The sequence below is a fragment of the Artemia sp. Qi Xiang Cuo genome, chromosome 11 (genome assembly GCF_049724085.1).
Source record: "Artemia sp. Qi Xiang Cuo chromosome 11, ASM4972408v1, whole genome shotgun sequence".
Lineage (NCBI taxonomy): Eukaryota > Metazoa > Arthropoda > Branchiopoda > Anostraca > Artemiidae > Artemia > Artemia sp. Qi Xiang Cuo.
Window position 1 is genome coordinate 66,055,463 of NC_142804.1, and position 11,572 is coordinate 66,067,034.

General features: G+C 31.0%; 1 protein-coding gene across 1 annotated transcript in view; it reads left to right on the forward strand.

The window, feature by feature from the left end:
* Positions 1 to 4,569, forward strand: part of jp (junctophilin) — a 403,025-nt gene extending 398,456 nt beyond the window's left edge. Inside the window, exon 14 of the mRNA XM_089096954.1 lies at positions 1,267 to 4,569. Coding sequence (XP_088953080.1) covers positions 1,267 to 1,353 — 87 coding nt within the window. The 3' untranslated portion in view covers positions 1,354 to 4,569. The remainder of the gene's footprint in view (positions 1 to 1,266) is intronic.
* Positions 4,570 to 11,572: the final 7,003 nt, after the last annotated feature.

Genomic DNA, 11,572 nt, shown 5'->3' on the forward strand with positions numbered 1-11,572 from the left:
TCGTTATCTTTTCTTGTTTTTTAGTAATTAACTAATGTTGATGCAAGTTAATCCTAATATTTGTTAGTAATTAAATAATATAGTACTTATTAAACAGTGTTTTATGATATTATCAACAACACCTTTATAAATTGTGTTCTTCTAAAAAAAATATCTGTAGAACTTTTTGGAGTAAGAAAGCAAATAAGAGAAAATAATGTGGGAAGTCTTATTATAATTTCAACATATACCAAATATCAATACCACTAAAAAAATCCAAGCCTGAAAGAAAAAGGATATCTGGAAATTAATTATGCATCAAAATTTTTTTTCAAGCAGCATATTTTTGTAAAATACTGTGAGATTACAAAGAGTGAATTCTTTGAGAATTGTTAATTAGCTTGTATTTCTATGTTTAAACTCATTAAATGTTCTAATCAGTAATGATTTTTTAAGCTGTGTTTTAAATCTTTTTACCTTCTACTACTATTTTCAAAATAGACCGTCTAAATTATGTCGGTACTAAGAAGAATATTTCACTTGATAGTACATTTTATTGGCTTTCATTATTTTTGCTCTTGACTTTTTGACTTTGGAATAAATTAGGCCCTATTATCTAGCAATGGTTTAATCTCTGATCTCGTTTTCGTATTTTCTTATGTTTCAAATATTATTTTAATTTTACTTTAGATTTTTTGGCAGATTCTTATTTAAATACCATTTTACAAACTTAGTACCCCACTAACCAGAGTCATAGGTTTTCAGGATTGTTCAACTTGCTGTACTTAGGTCACGCCTGGAAAGGTAAAAGTAGTAAAATGGGAGATTAGTAATTTTTAATAGTATGATTTCTTGTATAGGGCTGAACTAACGAATCTTTAAATATGACCAAGTAATGTGAGAGCCTGTAATTACCAAGTAGGAGCTATTTAATGAGCCTGTAATTACCAAGTAGGAGCTATTTAATGATCTAAAAGCCAAAATTATTGTTCGTTTATTTTTATTTTTAGTTATATCAGTCTTGTGTTTTATCAAATATATTTTATTGATTTATCTGAATAAGTCTTGCATATTTTGCTGATTGTATAAATATGTTATTCATATAATTTTAATTACCTTTCAATTAAAAATGTTTAATCTGATTACTACTTGAATTGATTATTCACAGTAATTATGTATGCTATTGAATTTTAATTAGGTAAATTTATTTAATTATAATTACTTTTTTAATAGGATAGGATGCGCAAATTCGTACTACCTTAGCTAATTTCATTCTTTTCTTTTCAGGACTGGTTTGCCCGTCAACGATTAACTTTGATGATTTTATTAGTGAACATTTCTTTAGCTTATATATTTTTCAAATTACTTACATAGTAAAGTACATAGTTTCTAATTTGACGCAAAAGATATGGCCAACCCGTGGCTATTGGGTTTGAAGTTTAAACGGCAAGTTAAGACCGTGAGCTAGACAACCCCATTTTTATTGACTTTGTTAAGTCTAAGTGCCCTTCAATACCCAATATGGAGTGACAGGCAATGTGAACGATTATGTGAGAACTTTGTTTTTGGGTTGAGCTTAATCAGCCAGCCTTTGTTTTAGATGATTGAGGAGTACCATTTGTATTTTTTACACTGCCTTTTATTCCCCCGTGATATTTGAAACATGGTTGAGTATTTATTTAAATTTAGTTGTACGAATTTTTGCTGAATTTTCTTTTTTTGACATTTGTTGACTGCTATGGCTTAATGACAGGGAATTCACTTTTTGTCTATTTGGTCATATTTCCGGTAACAATAAGTCTTTTTTTAAGACGCTATGAATAAATTCTAATCAATTCGGTTATTCATTTAATTAGATCTATAATTCGAGTAATTCAATTCTATCCAATTTTTAATAAATTAAAAAAAGTCAGAAATATAGCAAAGAGTATATTTCAAAATTTTGACCAAATATAGCAGTGTTCCTGGGTATAAATTTTCACGAGGAAACTTTGAGGCTAGAATAACCTTCAAAATACCGCTTAGAGGTGGAAAAATCAACAACACAAAGTACTACAGGATGTAACGTTAAAATTTGGGAATATAGATAGGTTCAAATCATGGCATTGTCCCTTAGAAAAAATGAAAAGGTAGCACGCCTTCTGCCATAAGTGATTACATTCTCTGACTATCAGTACTGGAAGTGAATTCCCTAGCAATAGTCACAGTGGGACCAGTCCTTTTCCTTATTCCCCTCCCTATTATTAGGCTGGGCTTATGTTTTATTGTTTGTTTTCATGCAAACTGATGCAAGTTAGTGTTTATTTGCTTTTAATTTGTGTATGTCTTCTAAAAATATTATTGATAAGAACTTATTTTCTTTCTTTCTCCTTTTTGATATGTTTTAAGGAGAAATGAAATAATCGACGAAAAATTATCGGTATTTTTTTCTTCTTTAAAATTTTTCGCTTGACTTGAAAACGCTGTCAAAGTTGCCAATCAAACGAATGATTTCTTGATTTAGTCAGGTCGCCATGCAGATTGAAAAATAAATAACAAGGGAATATAATTGAATTTGTATTTGCTTTTTTCTCTGCTGATACCAGGCTTTTGTTTAACCAATTTTTTCCTTTTTTTCCTAATTTCGTCTTTATCTGATTCGGTTTCCAAGTTTTTCATGAGACGGAACATGTTTCTGTACATCTTGTTAAAACACTCGATTAGCTCATGCAGGGTAGAAATAAACTTTCATCATTTTCGGAGTATGAAAAAAAAACTCAATGACGTAGATAATTTCGGAGACCACACTGCCTTTCCCTGACGAGAAAAAAAAAATGTGACTAATGACGGTCACTGCATATGTGACCGAAATATCTGGTATTTTTTGTGAATTTCTGTCACTGTTTGTGAAACACTGTCTACTAAAAGGAATATCAATGACATGGTTCAGCTTAAAAGTTATTTAAAACATCTTTATTTAGGCTTCAATACACTTTCACTATTATGTTAACTAGACACCCTCTGATAAATGATGTCTAAGGCTGAAATGCTGTCACAGAGGATTGGCATAGTGTTCACACTAATGATGGACCACTATAAAATCAGAATGATATCTATCATAAAATGTAACCATGATTATCCTTCATAATAGTTCCTCTCTTGACTAATTATAATGAACATTAGATTATTATTGTAATTAATGAAATTAGGCAAACAGTAACGTTTTTAAAGGCCAATAACTGTTCGTAATGGCTAAGAGACTTTTCCATCTTTAATGAGCTGAACTGTGAAAATATAAGAAGGGTGGTTGATATTTTGTTAAACCTAGTTTTACTTCACACTTTATCGATCAATTATTTTTATTGATTTGTTCAATCCATATTCTTCTGTCATAGTGAGTTCTCAGAATATTAGAAAAATTCAAAATCTGTTATTCTAATAATCCATCTATTTTATTATCTGTAATCCAAGAGTGTTATCCTAATTAATAAATTAGCCCATCAGTTATTTCTTAAAAGGCCACATAAGTGTTATTAATAGCAAGGAGACTGTATCTCCTATGAGTGTCAACTCAACTGCGAAAACCCAAAAAGAGTCATGCGACAGTTTTTAAACATTATTTTATTTAAAAAATTTTTTATATTATTTGGTTCTCAACATTTAAAACATATTCAAAATCTATTATTTACTTTGTTCTTACTAAAAGTCATTTGCTCTTTTCTACAAAATCTGTTATTTCTGTTCTCACACACAGATACAATTGCAAGATGCAAAATGAAGCTAAAAAAACCTTCTCGTCCAAACAAATGGTTTTTAATCACAACAAAAATACCAAAAACATTTTCAGTTTGATACGTCAAAAAGTCAATTTTTTGACATGTTAAAAAGTCAAATAAATGACACTTAATGGCCACAACAATATCAAAAATATTTTAGTTTGACTGGTTAAGCCAAAATGTCAATTTTGTGTCAAATAAATGTCGAAAAGTCAAATAAATGGTCCTGAATGACAACAACAATGCCAAAAACATTTTCAATTTCACTGGTGAAGTCAAAAAGTCAATTTTTTGTCAAATAAATTTCAAAAAGTCAAATAAATAGTCCTGAATGAGAACAACAATACCAAAAACATTTTCAGTTTCACTGGTTAAGTCAAAAAGTCAATTTTGTCAAATAAATATCAAGAACTGAAATAAATGGTCCTTAATGACAACAACAATGCCAAAAACATTTTCAATTTCACTGGTGAAGTCAAAAATCAATTTTTTGTCAAATAAATTTCAAAAAGTCAAATAAATAGTCCTGAATGAGAACAACAATACCAAAAACATTTTCAGTTTCACTGGTTAAGTCAAAAAGTCAATTTTGTCAAATAAATATCAAGAACTGAAATAAATGGTCCTTAATGACAACAACAATGCCAAAAACATTTTCAATTTCACTGGTTAAGTCAAAAATCAATTTTTTGTCAAATAAATTTCAAAAAGTCAAATAAATAGTCCTGAATGAGAACAACAATACCAAAAACATTTTCAGTTTCACTGGTTAAGTCAAAAAGTCAATTTTGTCAAATAAATATCAAGAACTGAAATAAATGGTCCTTAATGACAACAACAATTCCAAAAACATTTTCAATTTCACTGGTGAAGTCAAAAATCAATTTTTTGTCAAATAAATTTCAAAAAGTAAAATAAATAGTCCTGAATGAGAACAACAATACCAAAAACATTTTCAGTTTCCCTGGTTAAGTAAAAAAGTCAATTTTGTCAAATAAATATCAAGAACTGAAATAAATGGTCCTTAATGACAACAACAATGCCAAAAACATTTTCAATTTCACTGGTGAAGTCAAAAATCAATTTTTTGTCAAATAAATTTCAAAAAGTCAAATAAATAGTCCTGAATGAGAACAACAATACCAAAAACATTTTCAGTTTCACTGGTTAAGTCAAAAAGTCAATTTTGTCAAATAAATATCAAGAACTGAAATAAATGGTCCTTAATGACAACAACAATACCAAAAACATTTTCAATTTCACTGGTGAAGTCAAAAAGTCAATTTTTTGTCAAATAAATTTCAAAAAGTCAAATAAATAGTCCTGAATGAGAACAACAATACCAAAAACATTTTCAGTTTCACTGGTTAAGTCAAAAAGTCAATTTTGTCAAATAAATATCAAGAACTGAAATAAATGGTCCTTAATGACAACAACAATACCAAAAACATTTTTAGCTTGACTTGTTAAGTCAAAAAGTCAATTTTTTCACATAGTATGATGATGATGAGGAAACGAGAATACTCCCATCGTCCTAGAGTAATTGAGAGGATTTCATTCTTCTGAATCAAACTGACATATTTCACTCTAGTGTATTTATTCGGTTAATGTCTTTTATGAACTTGAATCTTAATTTGAGACCTTCACTATAGTCTATTGAAGATCTTTCACTACTTAGTAAATAGTCTTGAACCAATCTTTTTTTTTCTTTCACGAACTTCCTTATTTGTTTTCTTTTTTCCTCCGTTCTCAGAAATTGAAACAACATATGATTCACTGTCTCCTCTTCACCGCAATATGTACATTTTCCATCTTCACCGTAAAATCTAGCTCTATATGCTTGTGTTGCTGCATGACAAGATATTAGTCTAAATAATATTCTCGCCTCCGACTTAGTTAGTTCACCATACACTGCTTTATGAAATCGTTTGTCATTCTTGTCCACTATGTATCTATTCATTGAAAATGCCTTAATGTCTTCGAATGCCTTTTCATTTAATAGCTTTATAATTTCAGATATTCTATTTACAATCTTTGGAGTAGTGGTTTGTAAGACACATCCATCTCCTTCCGCTGCACTTTTTGCCACTTCGTCCGCTCATTCCTTTCCCTCTATATTTGCATGCCCTGGCCCCCAATCAAGCGCACTTTCATTTCCGTTATCCAGTACTTTTTGTATTTCACTGTGGCAATAAATAATTTCTCCAGCAACCGACTGAGACGTATAAATATTTTTCAATGCTTCTAGGTAACTATTCGAGTCCAAAGACATTCTATTGGGTTCACCATGGCGCCCTGTCTCATACACATTTCTCACAGCTTCGGCTATAGCCATTACTTCAGATTAATATACTTTTGTTGAAGAGTAGAACTGAATCACATTCATCACCGTTTGTTAGTGACTGACAAAAGCCATTCCCAATGGTTGATCTGTCTTGGACGAATAAGTAAATGGACCCACTGCTTTGTCATAATTTGAATATTTCAACATTCCACAGGACTTTGCCACGTCAAGACCATTCCTTAGTTCAAACTCAGTTTCACAAGGGACTGTTCTAGCTTTCCATTAAGTGACAATCTTCAGATTCAGCACTCTCAGCATTTCTGTTAGACTGCACTCATTTGTGTACCGTTCCATAATTTCCTTGGCTCTTACTAATCCATGCATCTTTCTGCTTGAACACCAAAATCTTCCTTCTTTAAGAAGTCTGGATTTAATCGGATTGGATTTGTCTGCAATCCAAATCTTTCTCCAATATTTTGAAGCTAGTATTTCTCTCTGAGCAACAAGATGAACAAGTCTGCTTTCTGATAAAATGAATGGCCTGGGAGTGGTTTTTCTTGCAGAAAAAGCTATTCTGATCGCACTGTATTGGATTGTCTCTAATTCTTCCAGCAATGACTTACTGTCTGCGAAGAATATCAGGCTACTATATTCTATCTTGGTTCTAATGTATTTTAGATAAAATTCTGCCATAAATTGTGGTTTTGGACCAAAATTAGCACCAGAAAGCATATTCATAATATTTATCAGTCTTTCACATGGTGTCTTCAAAGTTCTTATATGGGACTTGAAAGTTACGATTTTATCAAAAGTCAAACCAAGCCACTTAAATTCATTAACAAATTCTATTTGTACATGGTTTAGCATTAAGTTAGGTAGTGAAAAGTTCCTTGTCCTGGTTATCAGCATTGCTTTGGTTGTCTGAGTTGAAAATTTAACACAGTTTTCTCCTGCCCATATTTCTAACGAGTTAATAATTTCTTGAATAGTCTTTTGTCCTTCTTCTATGCAATTGGTGATAACCCAAAAACCATTATCATCAGCAAATATACCAGCTCTTTCACCACCAATGTCCAACGGGATGTCGAACTCACTAATATTATAATAATCAAGCCCCAGAGCCGAGCCTTGAGGGACCCCTCTACGCCTCAATATTCTCCTCACTGATTTTGCTTTTCCTATCTTCACATTTACTTCTCTTTTCATTAGAAAATCATGTGAAAAACCAAGTTAACGTCCTTTAATCCTTGCTTCTAGCACCCCTTCCAATATATGTCTGTGAACCATGTTGTCAAATTCCGTTTTTACATCAAGGAATACTGCTATTAAAAACTTTAAATTTTCCAAGGCAAATACTGTGTCATTTATAAACATTGTCAAAACTTCCGTGGTAGATCTTTGTTTTTAAAAGCCGCACTGAACTTCCTTTAATAGCTACGCTTTCTCTAACACCCAGTTTAGTCTGACTTTAACTAATCTCTAATAGGCTTTACCTAATACAAGAAGAAGAGTTATCATTCTGTAGTTTTCTAATGTGGTTGAATTTTTTCCTTTATTTGGAATCAGAATGACTATTTGATATTTCCATATTTTTGGGAAACAACCTTTGTCCCAAACAGTACTCTTGATGTCTAATAATACACTTACCCATCTCTCATCCAACTTTTTGACATATAGGGTAAATTCCATCGTTTACTGGTGCTGTTTGTAGCATTTTTTCAAGGACTTTTCAATTCATCAATTGTAAATGAGTTGTTACCTTATTCTTCATTATCTATCTCAGTTGGTCTCTTTATTTTTACAATTGTTAGTACTTACAGGTAACTTAATTCATCTTGATTGCCTATCACCGACCCCACATATTCTGCTGCTCTATCCGCCTTCTCTTGATCTTCAGTAACTGTCACACCATCTACAATCAAAGGACTGTTCTCAATATTTTCATTCTTCCCATTAATTAAATTTTTCACCACACGGTAAACTTGATTTGCAGGCTCTCTGAAATCCAATCTTTCTAAAAAATTTTCAAAAGATGTTTTCTTTGTTTCAAAGATTTTTTTTCTAAATGTAGCATATATTCTTCGACACGACATGTAATTTTCAAAATTTGGTAATTTGTTATACATTTTCCTTACTTTGGCTAAATCTCTTTTTTCCATAGTCTTCATTCCACTATAGACTAAATTTATGTCCTTTTTGTCTTCCTCCTGCCTTAGGGATTACCTGTTCTGCAACTTCTCTCAGTTCATTTTGGAATGTCTCAATTTTTGCTTCAAAGACTTCCTGACAATTCAATTTACTTCTAATGTCTATTTTTTTCAATATTTATTTAAATAAATAACAATTTGCTTTCTTTATACTCAGCTTTCTATATGTCTTGTTTTGATTTCTTGCAGCATTTTGGGAGCAGAGCTCTGTGATTATTGGGTCGTTATCACTATACAAACATGACGCTTTGTCATTCTTTAATTCAACCTTTGAGGATAAGCTCGCTGAGCTTGTAACTAGATCTATTGTTGCAGTTCTTTCATTAAGTCTGGTTGGCAAATCTTTATGAGTCAAAAGAGAAACTTCACTATTCTCTAACAGGAAATCTGCTACAATTTTTTAATTTCTATTTTCTAGTCAACAAGTGCACCAGGTTCCATGTTGAGCATTAAAATCTCCCATTATCATCACTGTTTCTCCTTGAGGTACTAAGTTCAGTATTTTTTGTAAGATTTCAGGCATTTTCAAAGAAATTACATTGTGACTATCGAACTTAAATATATTAACTTTCAATGATGGTGACACATATAACTAACATCCAACCACTTCCCTCTCACAAAGATCATAAAGATTAAAATAGATAGGAGTGTGATTAAGTTGCTTCTTGACTCTAATGATGACTTCTCCACTATCTTTATCCAATCTGTCCCTTCGAAACACCTTGTAATTCCGAAACTTAGGACTCATATATAGTTTTAAGAACGTATCTTGAATACAGAAAATATTGGCATCAACACTGGTACAATAGTCCAGCAGAAGATCTTTGTTCACTTTAACCATAAATTGAGCGTTCCATCAAATAATTTTCAGCCTTTGTCTCAAAGTGATTTGTTTTTACACTGTTGAATTACTGAACTACAATCCAACTCTGCAATTCCTAGGTTTTTGATTAACTTACATAATTTCTCTACCTTCTCGTTTAACGGTAAGTTTGCCATATCCAATAATTCTGGTGATAGCAAAAGTCCAATAACAATTTTGTTTGCAGTATTGTTTATAGCTTGTTTAACTCCAAATTGGGACACATTGTGCGTTCTCACTGAATGTTCTTTGTAAATATTCTTATTGACAACTTCAGCATATGATCTGTATACAGTTTCTGCTTTCCCGTAGCTCATCTGTTGTTACTCTGCCACTTTCAACACTTCCAAATTCCTTCTTCTAACACTACATAACGAGGAGGTAGAAGGATGGTTTCTTTTGCAATTTACACACCTGAAATAATCTGCTTTCTTTCACATAGTCTGTCAAAGTTTAATACCAGCTTTTAAAAACGAGCGATTTTGTCGCAATTACAGTGCCATCTTAGTTAAAAATGAAAATTAATGGTAATTACAGTAAGTCTTATGCCATGACAGTGTTTCGATTTCACTATGATTTTACCTTACTGGTTTTAAAAGGATGAAAACGGAGAGTCTGAAGACAACCAATTTATATGTTAAAAGAAAAGTAAAGAGGATTCTTCATTTTTATAAAATCGAATTGAAATGATATAAAATAAAAATGAGCCAAAAATAAAAGATGCGGGGCCAGCCATCTGACTACAATATATCTTAGCAAAATATTCGATTTTAGCCAGTCTTTCAGACAATTAATAGAATGTATATCTACTATTGAATAATGACATGGTATTAATCAAGTAATTAAATATTTAGATAAAAATTGGATAATTTAATTCTAATTGGTTTCATATAAGTGTAATGTTAATTAAGAGAATATGAAATATCAGATATTAGTTTTAAGAATCACCTAATATTATTTTTTGTAAGACAAGCACCTCTGTGCTGAAGTGAAGCTTTAAATCTGACTTAAGAAAAAAGCTAACAAATTTTTCAAAATATGTATTTACCGTATAACAGATGAGGATCATTGGATCATAGGCCGAACTAGGGTTTCAGTTCAAATAAAGATATATCTTCAGTATTCAAGTTCAAAACAACAGACTTGTTAACCTTGTCATAACGGCTGAATATATCACTAGTAAGTAATATAATAAACTTAAGAAACTTATTGATAAGCGTCTACTTACGGAAAGGTAGATGTGGAATCATTTTTGTGCATGATTTACAAAATCTAAAAATTTGACCACAAAATTTAATATTTCTTTTAAAAGTATGAGCTCACGGTTCATTATTTGTTGACACTATATTTCAATACCTCACCAGTTGATACTATACGCTGATTTGCAGTACTAAATTATATATTATTTTAGACATTTTTCGAGGATTTTTAAAATCCTTATTAGGTCATGTTTTTTTTTATATTTTTAATGAACAAGCATCTTTGAATTTACTCTACTGGTACATTGAAGGACTCTTGACTTCTTTTTGGAAATCAATCAATTGTGTTTAGAATTAGAGCTTGTGGAAAAATGAACTGAATACATTTTCTAACCATTCTGCTATATTCTTGATCATGCATCTATTCATTGTACCTAGTCATAACCAGGGTTGCCACTGATGCTGTTTTAGATGAAACAGAAGTTTTAGGGACTTCTTAGTTCAATTTTAAAGCTCAATTCTATAAAGAAATATTTAACGAAGGTTCAATTCTAATTTCCGCATTGAACATTAAATAGCTAATAATGTATAAAGACCAATCAGTTACTTCAAACAAAATCGATTATTTGAATACCTAAACAATAAAAAAATATCTTTATATTGTCTAGGAAAAGCTTGAATGGCATCCCTGATTATAATGCATAGGATCTTATTTGTTTGATTGTAATATCGCATTTTAGAAAATTTTAGGTATATACCTTTTTAATATTTTGTCAAGGTGGTATCAAAAGCTCACATCGTCACTAATAAGCAATTTAGTGGATAGGAAAAATTATCTTTTTGTTTTTATATAAGCTTTTTGTTATTTTTGTTATTTTATTTGTATTTGTTTTAAAAACAATAACTTGATGCACCATGGTAACAATTGAATCAGGCAGGAGCCACTAAAACAAAATAAGATTTAGGCATCATGCATTTACTTAAAAAAACAACAAAGAACGAATAATTTTCAAGTCGCAAAATTTTTTACATGTAAAACTCTGTTTCTCTGTGGTTACAGTATTCCAATACAGCTAGTGAACCGTTATGATACATGAAGCCGTAATGAAAAGCAGATGGAACCTGATGTAAAACACAACATCACATTGGGTCTATCTCCCCAATAAGGTTGCTCTGATCAGGTCTTGCATTGAGAATACAATCAAGCACTCTTGCCTTATTTATTATATAAATTTATGTTTTATATTTTATTGCTTAGAATCCTTAAAATAGTCCTCGGACGCTGA